The 14,951-nt window shown below is 42.7% G+C and overlaps 1 protein-coding gene across 1 annotated transcript; it reads left to right on the top strand.

The window, feature by feature from the left end:
• The first annotated feature begins 11,766 nt into the window (after positions 1-11,766).
• On the top strand, positions 11,767-14,244 carry pou4f2 (POU class 4 homeobox 2). Its single transcript, XM_085459012.1, has 2 exons — positions 11,767-12,774; positions 13,100-14,244. Exons 1-2 carry the CDS (start codon positions 12,553-12,555, stop codon positions 14,027-14,029), a joined length of 1,152 nt encoding a protein of 383 aa, XP_085315138.1. The 5' UTR covers positions 11,767-12,552; the 3' UTR covers positions 14,030-14,244.
• The last annotated feature ends 707 nt before the right edge of the window (positions 14,245-14,951 follow it).

Below are 14,951 nucleotides of genomic sequence, written 5' to 3'. Positions count from 1 at the left end.
TTTACCTGTGCTAATTGTTGACTGAGAGCGAACCGCGCGGCGCCACCAGCAGCACACGTGTGAAGAGAGATCTTGTTGCGTTCACAAAAAAGGCTAAGTGCTGGCTAATGTGAGGTGTAACTTAACCTACTTCTGAATATCTCACGACGGATTAAAGAGAATAAGTAAGGCTGTTTCTTTCTCTCCCTCTCTGCGCGCAGTTGCTTTGTTGCCTTCTGCAATGCATCGCATTGCAACACAACATAACCCAGTAGCCTGACACATATTTCTGAGTATAGGAAGCATCTCCTCGCCTCCTCATATTTACTGAAGCGAAATGCGGAGAGACATAAGCTTTGAGGACAAGAGAGACCGAGAGGGGAGAGAATAAGGGGGTTGGGTGTTGGTTCCGCAGCCTTCCCTGTGGCATAAACTGGGGAGTGTTAGCAGCATGCACTGAGGCCTATAATCCTTTGCACTGGGGTCCCATGGTACCTTGTGTGGCCTGCACATTTCTAACCACATGAGACATTTACTATCATTGCATCAAAGCTGTCGTAATAAAGCCATGCAGCTTTATTGCACCGCTTACGCCTGGAGACACGACAACAAAAAGCCAACACACCAGCAGCAAGAGAAAATGTGGAATAAGAGACTCGAGTTCAGCCAGTCGGAGAAACTTCAACTTCTGCCAAACCCAATTCGGAGTCACATCGAGGGGTGGAAAAGCAAGGGTTCACTCAGAGAAGAGAGTCAGCAAGTAATGTATTAGGAAAGCTGTAGCAAAGGGCTGTGTGGAGCATTTTCATTGGAAGGCCTGTCTAGCACAGTCTGTCTGTCAGAGCACCTCTAATGTGAATGTCCCACTGACTGCTGTTAGGCTGTCAGTCGCTGGTTGGGGTCCTTGACTGAAGACACTCACTAACAGTTCACACACAGTAGCACCTCAGTAGCAAGAGTGAGGCAGCTGTGGAAGAAGAGAGGAGTGAAGAGAAAAAGGATCTCCACAGATCATTTTGATCAGGAGACAAGGTGAGAGTGAGGTATACCTCTCCCCCCCAAGCCCCCGCCCCATGAAACGACAACTCTCTAATTGGTGGAAAGGGAAGCCTGTCCGTGGCCGTGTGCGCTCTTAGATCTCTCCCAGGACAGCCAAAGCAACGTGCCAATTACTGCCAATTGTTGGCCTGTGGTTGAGATGTGGACAGTTGTCCACATGGAATAAGAGTGAAGGCCTGGCAAACGCTGCTGCTGATGCTAATATGATATAACAGCGATATAAAATGGCACGGTTAGACCACATACTTTCTTAAAAATAAGCTATTAGCATTTGTTAAACACACATCATTTTGATTTAACTTGTTAATGACCCCTTGAAACTAAAATAAGTTCAATATAAGGCACTAGGAACACGTGGAGCGTAAACACTTGAAGCTAACCGTAATCTCGACCACCGAACTGAGCCTGCACTTTTTTAACAGCCCAAATAAAGCCCATGTTTAGCCTGGCCAGCAGACCATTATGGGGGTCCTTCTCGGCGGAAGTGGAACCTACACTTGCTTCATCCATTATCCATTAGCCGCCCATCATGGTGTAGGTCAGAGCTGGAGCACAAACTCTCCGAGCAGTCGCACAGAAGCCAAGAATAAGGGGCTCTAACAACTCAGCTCATCCGCTGCTCATAACAAGGAAGCCAGAAAGCGTAGCAGAGAGGAGGGAAAACAGTCATAATTCTCGTTCAACTAAAAATCACTATAATGCTCTTTAATTGTGTAGGCAAAAAATCTTTTCAAAAGAGCATGGTAATTTTACCCTGTTAAATTATTCAGCGCACATTAATAACAGTTGGGGCCGGGGTGGACGAGAGCGGCTGTTTTAGGAATGATGAGCTGCTGGAGCTGGGAGACAGGATCTCACTAAGGCAGTTTTAAGCCTCGTTTTAAAGTTACATTTTCAAGTAAACGACGTTAAAAAAAAATGACCCGGAGTAACCCCGAGTGTTGGCGCAGAGCTTTAAATACACTTTAAAAGACGTCTTTTTCTGGGGAGAGGCATCAAGTTCACAATGAGAAGTTAATTGTGAGTAGGAAGTGGAAATCAAAGAACATACTCGAGTATTTTTGGTTCCTCTGTTAATTGGCTGCATAGTTTAACCTGCACAATTAAGGCGATCCTCAATTAATCGTTATAGGATTATATAAAGGGTTGCTGTCTAAAGTTGGAATGCGCCTTGAGCTAAAACGTAAAATATACCCATGTTATCTTAACCTTCATTAAAAGCCAGAAGTGCTAGAAGCTGGGGTTTTCTTTGCTGGTTAATAATTTGCAACAGTGAGAATCACAGTGGAACAAGTAAAGTATAAAGAAAAAGGTCATAACCAAGATCTGATGAAGGGCAGTGCGCACAATGTGCTATAAGGGATTTCATCCAGCAGATAGCACGTTCAAGAGAGCAATGCAAATGAGAATTTGCATGAACTATGCACCAGGAAAGGTAATATACATAATTGAGGAAAGGGGTGGGAGGGGATTGGGGATAGCTGGGGTGTGGGGGGTTCTCCATCAAATACGGACATGAAGCAACACTTTCTGTACTTAATAATTAATATAATACAATGCACACACACATTGCAAGGGTTACATGTCATCCATCCGTTGAACAATGACTTTTAAGTGCACTAGAACATAGCGAGCCAGACAAAATATGCACAAATGTGTGCACGATGAAATACGCCTTCTTTCCCCATAAAGATGAAGTAAAAAAAAAAAAAAGAAGAGAAAAAAGCAACAAACGCTTTCCCTAAGCAGAGAGAACTATTCCTCTGAGTTCAAAGTCAGGGGTCTACTCTAAATATTTGTGTATTAAACATAACAGCAAAGATGGAATAAATGGAGGGCTCGAAAAAGAAGTGCACGGCCTGCAGGAGAAAACAGCACAGCGCTGCAATGCTTCTTAATGTCAGCTCGACTAACACAAACAACCATGAAAAACAAGCCAGAGCTTCAAATCTTGTTGAAAGTATCAGCATTGCTCAGAAGCATGGTCCCTGCAATTCATACTTGTGCTGGGAACGTTGATGGAACTGGTCTGGTCTTTGCAGATAAAGCATCACCTTCTGTCTGTTTCAAAAATATATATAATAAGACAAAAAGAAGCTCTTAGAATTGAGCCACTAATGGCAGTTACGCCTCAGCTGAATCGGTTCAGTGTCCTTACATGCACAGCTTTCGAGGTATGCATCAAGGACCAGTCTAAGTAGGCACTGTGCAGCATGATTAAATCTAAAAAAGGCTGACTCTTACTCAGTTTGTTTGTTTATTGAGGCAAGTCAGGGGGTGCTCTGAGCCTCAGAACTGCATTTAAAGCTGATCTGGCTCCTTCAGACAGCGCTGCATCCGACTTCCTGTTGTCGACTCGCAGTTGCCACAGAAAAAATTGCTGCTGCAGCCTTAGACAACCTACCATACTTTGTATGCCGAAAGAAAAGAGTTAATTAGAAATACAAATTCTCCCAGATTGTTATTAATGGGAACTGTAGAGTAAGCAACACATATTTTGTGCCCATAAGTAATTCTCAGGTATCTTTGATCTGTGGCCCACAGCGGATGCTGCTGCGTGCCGCTGTCTGGCTTCTGGGATTCTGCCAGCGCCAGACATCTGGCTACTTTGTTATCATTGGCTGATCTGCTCCCGGGAGGCCACTCTTGTGACACCAGGCAGAGAGTGTCCTGGCAAGGAAAATTATCAGCACATTTTGAGTGGATTAGAGTTCCAAAGTGGTCTTCAAATCTCTACAGGGGTCTAGAGAGCCATGCTCTACTGGGGGCTCCTCAGGGCTCTGTTTTGACACCACTGTTGATTTGAAAGGCAGCGAGGGTACGGCTCCCACTGTTGCATCTCAGGATTCAGGCAACATCTTAGGAAGTGGGGGGAAAAAAACACCCCAATTATGATCTGTCAGATGTAGGGAGAGGTGGGGGGAGGCACCAAAGACTTTTCTTGATTAGTGTGGAAATTCTGCGTAGCAGCAAATGTTTGTACTAGATTGGAGTATGTCGCTTATACTCTGGTGTCATGTCTGGCAAAAATACATTAAGCCCGCATTCATTTTTTACTTACTAATGCAGTTTTGTTGTTCTTCAGATTCTGCTGCTGAGAAATTTCACATTCATAATACCTTTTGCCTTGAGCTTTTTATATATATCTTTTTCAACTCTAAGGGAGTTAAATACGACTCCATCTCAGAGGTTGTGTCTGACAATCCGTCACACAAAACACTTAGAGGTCAAAGAAAAGAATGCTGCCTAAGCACTGGCTTAGTGGAGGGAAAAAAGCCATGATGTGACAATCTGAACCTTATTCACAGAATTGATTGAGGTATCGTGTCTTCTCCCTTTTTTCTCTTGGCGTTTCCATTTGTGAATACAAAGCTGCGGTGACCCATAAATATTACATGGTGTGGAGATGCAAAGCAGGAATTAATGACTGGTGTGTGTGTGTCTGTGTGTGTGCGTGTGAGAGAGAGAGAGCGTGCGTAAGGCAGGTCCCTATGGGATTCTGCTTAGACAGGCGGGCATAGTGAGGGTGTGGTCTCTCTATCTCTGTCTCTCTTGCACACAATGTAGGCTGTATTTTTTCCCTCCACTTATCCACTGGGATGCAGGATTTTTGGCCAGTGTGCTAACCTGCTGTCAGTAGGCCTGAGATTGCATTGCACTGTATGTTCACTGACTTATCCACTAAACTAATCCCAATAATTCGACACGGAAACAGGGCTAAAGCTTTAAAGTCACAATGTTTTGGTCCTGCTAAATGATGTGACATCATTTGCTGTTTATTATAACAAGAGTGCGGAAAGTGCTCACATCTAATGAGTTGGAAAAGCTGTCTCTCTTTTTGAAAGCTCCGTTAGCCCGAAGTTTAGCATTAGATTTGACAGCAAGTTTCATAAATAACCATTTTGTCAATTTCAGGCAATATGCATGAAAAACACGCTGATATTTTTGGAAATGGGTTGAAAGTATGACCATTTGACACTCAACAAAGTAACTAGCAGTTTTAATCAATACTGAAAGTAATCATTAGTTGCACTGTTTAACCTACACATAATAATGTACGCCTGATAAACTTGACAAGATGATCCAAACTGTGGACCGAGGCATGATTGGTTCCATCAAAGTTTATATTAAAGGATAAGCTAACATGTCATCAGGCCACGGCGAGGTAATGACAAAGTAGTTACACGGAGATACAAGAAAGAGACTGACGAGCAGAAAAATACAGACACAGAGAAAGAGAGGCAGAGAGTGAGATCAGCTTTTCCTCTCTGCTTAGCGTGATGAATCGTTTGAGGAGGGGCCACTTGACACCTGTCACCTAACCAGCCAGGCACAATTACCTCCAGGGGGAGGACGGGGGACTTGCTAGGGAGTTGCGCATAGCTCCCAGTGAAATAGGCGAGCGTTTGAAGATCATTAGTGTTACAGGCCCTGTCTTCGTGGCCCTGTCCAACCTCCTGAATGGCTTGCTTTGATCACGGCACTGCGTTTTTGTCAATAGTATGAGTACACCGCATAAATTATAAAGTTATACACACAAAGTCAGCAGGTAAAATGCCACGCTCAATTTCTGTTTCGGCCACAGATGGGCAGATGATTGCAGGTAATGAGCATCATCATCATCATCATCACGATCATCCGTCTGCAACCAATAATGTGTGGTGGCCGAGCTCTCATGTTGCTATTATGTTCAGGCCAATAGCTTTGGAAAGTGGCACTCCCATGTTTTTATAGCGAAAGAGAAAAAAATATCAGTGAAGGGTCTCAGAAAAAAATCTCAGTCTTGTGTAGCTGTGAATCCAGATTTCTCCTGCCATGAAAGAGTGAGAAATTAGGCTAATGTGTATTTTTAATCAACCAATTTAAAGATGTATTTTACGTTTTTTGGGCAGTTAATCGAGAGGTCCGTGGTTCGATCCCTGGCTGCTCCAATCTGCATGTCGAAGTATCGTTGGGCAAGATACTGAACCCTGAGTCACCCCCCATGTGAGTTTGTGAATGCTTGATGAATGAGTGGTTAAATGGAGTAGGAAAGCGCTATACAGAGTAGCCCATTTGTTTACAGTGGGGCAGGTAAATGTGACAAAGTAAATAATGTGAGGCTGTTAAAGACGAGGTTAGACCGGTAATGTTTTAAAAATCTCTAAATAAAATATAATTACTGCAAAACTGGAGTCATGATAAATAATAAATATTATATATATAAAGGTAAAATCCTCAAACATGCACAGCTTAAAATCACTTGGATAACTGGATTCATATAAATAATATGAGCACAAACAGAAAAAAAAATCCACATCCTGTATATGTTGATGGTGAGTTCAAGATTAAACAGTATAGACAATTTCACAGATGACAGACATTCAGATATGTCACACAACGCACAACTGCCGCAGCACGCCCCTTAAGTATTGTGTTTCGCAGTGCACTGCAGCGGTTTCAGCGAAGACATGATCATTATAGCTGATGAGGCAAGGGCTTCGGATGATGACAGCGTGACAGCAGAGAGCTTTTTAATTTGTCGGATCAGATTGTGACACGCTCCATCACAGGATGGAGGAAATCTTTTTATTTGTGCAGAAGACAGTGGGGGAAAGGAGGTCAATTAGCATCAGCCATTAGACAACTCAGTGACAAGCAATATATTACTGTGTGGGACAGTCAAACTAATGAGAGAGGCAGCAGAAATGTTCATCCAGGTCAGACACAATTCTACAACCAGCCTGGTACATTAATCACTTTGTATAGCGGTTGACATATGCATTCTTCTCCTCATGTGCACTGCCTTCCTCACCAGCACCTTTTCTGCCATTTGAAGTCTCAAAGGAATGACTGTCATGTCAAATATTATCCTACAGAGCCGTGTGAGTCGATGATAAACCAAACGGATTCAGTTTACAGTTAAAAAAAACAACAAATGTGCTTTGTTACATATGTCAAATTTTGTTCATTCTGTCCCATTATTTAAGGTTAATCTGCAAAATGTGGTCAAAACTGTAGGATACGTTACCAGATGTGAGGATGACCACGCATTTTTAGAGCTCACAAAGCCTGCCTACACTGTGATCTTTGCCAAAAGCAGCATGAAAGAAAGGATCTCATTTTATCAGCAGAGGCAGTCTCAAAGTGAGTTTTTTTTTCTCTTTTCCCTTTGCCAGGCAGGCTTTATTTGACTGACTGTCAGGTATCACGCTCCTCTCTCGATATTGATCTGAAGTACCTAAAGGTATGTGACATCATTATGAGGCTTGACCTTATCATCTGCTGCCCTGCAGCCTATAGGCAGGGCTGGGCCAGAATCTAATGCCTCTCCCCTAAAGGTTGGCATCTGGTGCGTAATAGGGAAATTGGTGCTGGTGTTATTTGTTTTCCTGACCTCTTAGCCTGAGGTTGACTTCACTACTACACCAGGTTAGCTGGTTTTGCTGTTGGCAGCAGTAAAGGAATCAACAGAAAGTGATGAAATTAGCAACACCGGTGTAATGTAAATGTACAAATAAATAAACAATGGAAATAATTGTGGAGTCTAAAAAGCACCATTTTACCATGTTTCTATATTTGAAATGAACGTGTGCAACGTGAAGGGTGATACTTTCAATGGTGTAACCCTCATATGATTATCAGCTGACTCTGTTGTTTTTGTTTTTCAGCCTTTACGAATCACTAATAATTTGGTTCATTCTCACAGCCTTCATCAGTTTCAGTCATTTTTATCTAAACAGCTCAGAAATCAAGTGTAAGACAGGATGCATCTGAATCAGCTGCACATTTATACACTAAGAAGACCCAAAATATCTCCAAGAGAAGTCGGAGACCAAAACAGAGCTAAAAGAGAGACTGTAGGGTTAAAAATAACACAGTCATGTCCTACAACTGCTCGTGTGTAAACAACCGTTTGCCTGCACATTTGCCCGCTTTTTAAAGTTAACATGTCAGATCTTGTTCCACTGACCCCAAGCGGCAAAAGAAAAAATAGTTTCCTGCAGATTTGTAAGTCAAGTTCAGAGAAAGCCTCCTTCCCTCCAGCTTTTTGGACTGCAAAGTCATAAAAATGTCCAAATGTTTTTCTTTCTCAAACTACCCCTAAAATCATTAGTTGTCATTAATCTCTGGCTCTCTTCCACAGCATGCCTTTTGTCCTGTCATTCTCCCCTCATTCCAACTAGGTCGCGGCAGATGACCGCCCCTCCCTAAGCCTGGTTCTGCTGGAGGTTTCTTCCTGTTAAAAGGGAGTTTTTCTTTCCCACTGTTGCCAAAGTGTTTGCTCATAGGGGGTCATATGATTGTTGGGAGTTTCTCTGTTGTGTTATTGCAGGGTCTACTTTACAATATAAAGCGCCTTGAGGTGACTGTTGTTGTGATTTGGCGCTGTATACGTAGAATTGAACTGAGCTGAATTAAAACATAATTTGACTGTCTCGCAAACTGTTGATGCTCATACTTTGCCCCATGGAGAGATCAAATGCGCTTACAGTTGAGCTGCGATTCTGGAGCAGTTTTTGAACCCGCTTTCATTATCTCAAGTGGCGAGCCACTTGTTCCGCCTGAGAGCTACAGTACAGTGTGTGACATTTAGTAAATCCTGAAGGCTTCTACCTTTTGTTGTATGCATTTAAACAACACATTAAAGCCGGAATGTTCCTCGTGGAACCTGTCACATTTCCCAGGTAAAGCAGATGAATAAATAAAACGCTGCTTTTGGTGACTGAAACACATCCCCCCCCACCCCCCACTCTCGTTTTTGTGTGTGTGATTTGCTGTTGCCTTGAGTTAGATCCTGATCTCTTTGTAGACCCTCTCCCAACAAGCATTGACCTTCTGCTCCAGCATGTAAAGAGCTCCACGAGATCAGAAAAGGTAGGGGGAAGCTGTGAATAAAGGCATCACCACTGCGAGCAGTCGAGAGACTTCATCCACTTCACTCCACACTTCTCTCCCTCTCCTCTCTGCCTCTGCCTCACAGTCGAGCTTTATCTCTGTGTTCAGTCTAGGAGCGGAGATACCTTGTTGGCGGCACAAAGGAGCGGTTCTGTAATAAAAACAGCTGTCTCTGGTGGTCTTGGTGTAATTGGGATTGTTAACGTGGAGAGCTCCTGAGGGAGGCTGAGAAGAGTATGTCTTTGTGTAAAAGCACACAGACACCTCTGCAGCACTCCTTGATTCGAATGTAAGTAAGAGAGTGAGGAGGAGGAGGAGGAGGGGAGAAAAAAAGCAAACAAGTCACCTGAGTTATATCAAGCCTTGCTGCATGTGCTCCCTGTTTTACTTTTTGGCTTTACTTTTATTTTTAGATGGAGCAGATTTATTTATATATGTATGTAGCAAAGATCCTTGAAGTGCTAGAAATCTTTTTTTCTTTTTTCTTTTTTTGCACAATTACACTGAGGCTATATGTTTTTAAAGGCAAGGTATGTGCAACTTAAACAACTATGTGTTTTTTTCCCTAATAGCAACATTGCCTCAAATTACTGTATCAGTGTGATGATATAAATGGAGGGAAAACTATTTAAAACTGGAGGAGCATTTGGCTAACTATATGAAAATGTTGAAAAAACTCATATTTACACATCAAAATATTTTCACAGTGTAAAAATAAAATTGAAAAAATCAGAAATGCTATTCTGATTAATGCATTTTATTTTCTTTAATAAAATATTGTCGTGAGTTAGATGTAATAATTTATTTATTGTTGATGAATGATTAAAGATAAAAATTGAAATGCTGCACATAATGTGTTGTTTATAATTAAAAATTCTATAAATAAAAAAAAGCAAAACAGTAATACGTTAAACCAATACAGTAAAACAAATATAACAGCTTTAAAAAGAAAAGGGGGGAAATATGTGGAATCGCAGCTTAATTGTGTTTCTGTTTGCCATGACAGACCCTTCAAAGGTAATTCTGTTAAACATTCTGACACTGTGTCCTCCCTCAAACGTGAGAAAGCTGTTGGCAAAGGAAGTAAAAGCCTTAGGTATGTGAACACACTCGCGAAAGTGTTGAAAGTGCACTTCAAAGTCAATTGCTTGGGAGAAGCTGGGGCTGATTTATTTGACTTAAGATATACTTTTTTGTGTGTTTCATTGTGGATGAAATTTTCATACACCGATTTAGAGGTGGTGAAATATAAATGATTTCTTTAAAGTTTCATCATAAATCAGTCTGTCGGTGTATGTGAGCAGACACTGATTGCTCATTGATGTCTCCCGAGCCTGATCTCTGTCTCCCGAAGTCTGGAGGTGGCTCCAGCAGCGCCTGTTGTCCCGCTGGGGAACAACATATTTCTGCAGCTGGATGGCTCTCTTGCAGTGTGCAGCAACACCAACAGGCTTGTTGTGGCAGCCATGGGGACATATTAAACGTATGTGCGCATTAGAAAAAAAAACAGCGAACATGGCATCGAGTCGCTTGCAAAGACACACGCTGTATTCAGGAAAGCGCGTTTTTAATCGCGGCTGTAATATCTGTATTTTTAAAAAATGAAGCTGCAGACACAAAGCAGAGCGGCGAGATGTAGACTTTAATTATAAGAATGAGAACAGACTTAATGTTCTTTGAAAAAGGAAGTGATTAAATGTGGAATCCCGAACATTTGATATTAGTAACACATTTAAGGAGATGAGTGATCTTTTCAAACACATCATCGCCTTACACCTGTCACAAGAAGTGTGACAGGTGTAAGGCCGAGTGTCTCTGTCTATCTCTGTCTAAACACAGATTTTTATATATATATATATATATATATATATATATATATATATAGCCTAAGCTAAAGGAGAGTGGAAATATTCAATCTTTATATATATATATATATATATATATATATATATATATATATATATATATATATATATATATATATATATAACGATTGAATATTTCCACTCTCCTTTAGCTTAGGCTACTTGGAAAACAATTAGCTGTTTCTATAGACGGAGCCATATTAAATAAATTAGGCACCCCTTGTTAATTACAACGTGATTAAACGTTTTAATTACGTTACCGATAATGTGGTGTAATTAGCAAAGAGATAAGATAATAGGCTGCCATGACAAGTGTGTGGATTTACAATTTAACGGTGTTCATTACTTTAAAAGGAAAAATCCACTTTTATTGTCATTCATTAACGTGCAGCCTTTACGCATAGATTCCAACGTAGAGGAATAACAAAAAAAATTCATTAGGTACAATTCGTGATTCTTCAGGTATTTTCTTTTTTTTCAAGATTACAAAATATGGTTATATATTTAGTATAATTTCATATGATTTTTACTTTGGATGCTAAGATAGTAATCGAGTCACTTGCCATTCCTGTTTCAAAACTCTGTGCAACCTTTAGTTATCGTAGTAATCAGTTTTTTCCCCTTTACTATAGCGGAAAAACTTGTGTAAAGGGGAGCTGTCCCTGTCCGTCGTGATAATTTACTCCCATTGCTCCCTCCGCGTTCAATATTTCCATGTAATTTTTTTAATTCAAGATTTTAAAAATATATAAATATTTTCTGTTACAACAAACCGGGATTCCGACTTTTATTGGACACGGTGTTGGTAACGAGGTGTTGGTGGTGTTGGTGATGAAGTAGATTCATTTGAAATAAATGCCTTGTTGCAGACTGCCCATGCGCAGAGTCCCCAGCGGCGGCGGCTGTGGTGGTGGTGGTGGTGGTGGTGTGGCTAATGAAGAATAATAAATCATGAAAGGGTTTTTTTTTTCAGGTGCGCTCAAAAGGGTGTGTGTGTGTGTGCGAGTGTGTGAGTGAGTGAGACACTGAGAGCGCTGTAGAGAGAGAAGGGAGAGGGTGTGTGTGCGCGTGTGTGTGTAAGAGAGAGAGAGAGAGAGAGAGAGAGAGGCGGAGAGAGACTCAGTCTGCCCTTCGCCTCAGAGCAGAGGCAGTTCGGGTCCCCGCAGCATTCAACGTAGTCGAAGAGGTACAATACAGAGACTGTCATCGCCATTACTTCTCACTTACGGTCATATCAAGACGGAAACTTTTGAGGGGAAAAAATAAACAGGTCAACGAGAACGGCAACAGTTTTCAAACTTGAAGTATTTTTGGAAATCCTAAGAGACGGAGAGAAACTTTTTTTTCTTGCTGGCGTCGTTGATGAGGAGCTCTGCCAAAAATAATCCAAGGCACACAACAACAACAACAAAGAAAACATATTGTGTAGTTGTGAAGGTGGGGGGCAAGCTGAAGGAGAAAAGGCACAAAGTGTTTTTGAACCATTACGCCACAAGTCCACAACGGGAAGAGGTATCATCGGCGCTCGGCTGCATGGTTTGTTGGCGTCTGTGATATCTCATTCGCCACAAAAAGACGAGACGCCTCTCCGTTACCTCCGCGCGCAATAATAAATAGATGTGATTCAGTGTTGGACGACCGTCTTCAGCCGACACTTTATTCGACAGTGACTTGAGATTCCTGCGAAGCAATTGGGCTTCAACTCCCGACCAGAGGAGGCGGAGTCTTAACTTATTAAAAGGAACTTGCCGAGGCTTGGACGCCCGCAAATATGATGATGATGTCTCTGAACAGCAAGCAGCCTTTTGCCATGGCCCACGCCAGCTTGCCCGAACCCAAGTACTCGTTGCATTCCTCCTCGTCCTCCACTCTGACTTCCAATGCACCTTCGTCCTCCTGCTCATCCTCCCGACACAGCAGCACCATCATCAGCAGCAGCGGCAGCAGCAGCAGCTCGGAGGCGATGCGCAGAGCCTGTCTCCCAACCCCACCGGTATGTATTCTGCATAATCACTGCTTAAAGGCACATTTTGACAGCCCACTTTTTTTTTCGTTGCTTGATGTTTTTTTCATGTCTGCACAGCAAATCACCCAACACCTCCATATTTTTTTTCCTCCTCTCTGCTCAACTTATGTATTCAGTCGGCTTTGCCTTTCGTATTAATTTTTATGACCTGGGATGTTGCATGTGTCTTGTTTTGTGTGCTCCCTCCTTTTTTAGGATTTCTTTTTTTCACATTCTGGAAATGTTTTAAACCGAGGAGTGGAGGGAGAATTCCCTGCTGACAGTTATGTGTGCATTCTATTTGCAATTGCAGAGCAATATATTCGGAGGCTTGGATGAGAGTTTATTGGCCCGGGCTGAAGCTCTAGCGGCGGTGGATATAGTCTCGCAGACCAAGAGCCACCACCACCCACCACATCACAGTCCCTTCAAGCCGGACGCAACCTACCACACCATGAACACGCTCCCCTGCACGTCGTCTTCCTCCTCTTCCTCCTCGGTGCCTATCTCTCATCCATCCGCCCTGGCTGGCCACCATCACCACCACCACCACCATCACCACCAGCCTCACCAGGCACTGGAGGGGGACCTGCTGGATCACATCACCCCTGGACTGGCACTAGGAGCCATGGCAGGACCCGATGGCTCGGTGGTTTCCACGCCTGCGCACCCTGCCCACATGGCGGGCATGAACCACATGCACCAGGCAGCTATCAACATGGCTCATGCCCACGGGCTACCGCCGCACATGGGCATGAACGACGTGGACGCCGATCCAAGGGACTTGGAAGCCTTCGCGGAGAGGTTTAAGCAGAGACGGATCAAACTCGGGGTTACCCAGGCGGATGTAGGGGCAGCTTTAGCCAGTCTGAAGATTCCTGGGGTGGGCTCCCTCAGCCAAAGCACCATCTGCCGATTCGAGTCCCTCACGCTCTCACATAACAACATGATCGCTTTGAAGCCCATCCTGCAAGCGTGGCTAGAAGAAGCCGAGAAATCACACAGGGAGAAACTTAATAAACCCGAGTTGTTCAACGGCGCGGAGAAAAAGAGGAAGCGCACGTCAATAGCCGCACCGGAGAAGAGATCGCTGGAGGCCTATTTTGCCATTCAGCCGCGTCCCTCCTCGGAGAAAATCGCAGCAATCGCAGAAAAGCTGGACCTGAAAAAGAACGTGGTGCGGGTCTGGTTTTGCAACCAGCGACAGAAACAGAAACGAATGAAGTACTCTGCATGCGTCTGAAAAAAAAAAACCCACCACCCTCAAAAAGACTTGGAACTGTTTAGAGATGATTTGTATCATATTTCCTATCTCACACGTTTTTTTCAATCATCGATGACTTTGTGCTTTGAACTTTGAAAAAAAAATCCTGAAATCGAACAATGACTGACAAAAAAGAAAAAGAGAGAAAAAACTCGAGAGAGAGAGAGCGAGAGAGAGAGAGAGAGAGAGAGAGAGAGAGAGAGAGAGAAAGAAAAAACAGATCCAGTCACGTCTTTTACTCGCTGAGAGGAAGATGTGGAGTCAAGTAAAGCGTCGTTTGACAGAGCAAGTAAGACCACTGTTTCCACACTTACTATGCTTCACCTTTTCAATGCCAACGCAGTATGACTTACAGGACTCTACGCTTTAATTTGTATTTATAATTCATTTCAAATGGTGACTATAGTTTGGGTTAGAACTCCCACCTTCCCCACCCTCAAAGTGAAAATAGCGGGGCCATTTTACTCAAAGCACTTGGTTGGTGAATATTGGTGTTTATATTTTTGGCTTATAGGATAAGCTATATCCCCCCACCCCCCTCCAAGTTCATGACAGTGCAGTCTGACATTTATTCAGGGTCCATGAGGGGGATTAAGAGGACCACACACCACTTGTTCTTTTAAGCTAATATTAGATTACTGCCAAATATCCTTGTGTAAATGAATAACTTCCTTGTCTCTCTCTCTCTCACACACACACACACACACACACACACACACACACACACACACACACACACACACACACACACTTCATTTTGTGTCTAAATGTGTTATTAATTCCACTTATTTTTGTTACCACATGTGCTCAAAGTCGGGGATCTATTTTTCAAGATACCCTGGGTTTGGATTAAGTTAAGGTTAATATTATTCTAATTATTATTATTATTATTATTATTATT

This window comes from Copadichromis virginalis, linkage group LG6 (assembly GCF_057382275.1).
Source record: "Copadichromis virginalis isolate Kocher_CV1m ecotype Utaka linkage group LG6, C_Virginalis_male_GT1.1, whole genome shotgun sequence".
Taxonomy (NCBI): Eukaryota; Metazoa; Chordata; class Actinopteri; order Cichliformes; family Cichlidae; genus Copadichromis; species Copadichromis virginalis.
Note: the sequence above shows the minus strand (reverse complement) of the source record. Positions and strands in the feature narration are given on the sequence as shown.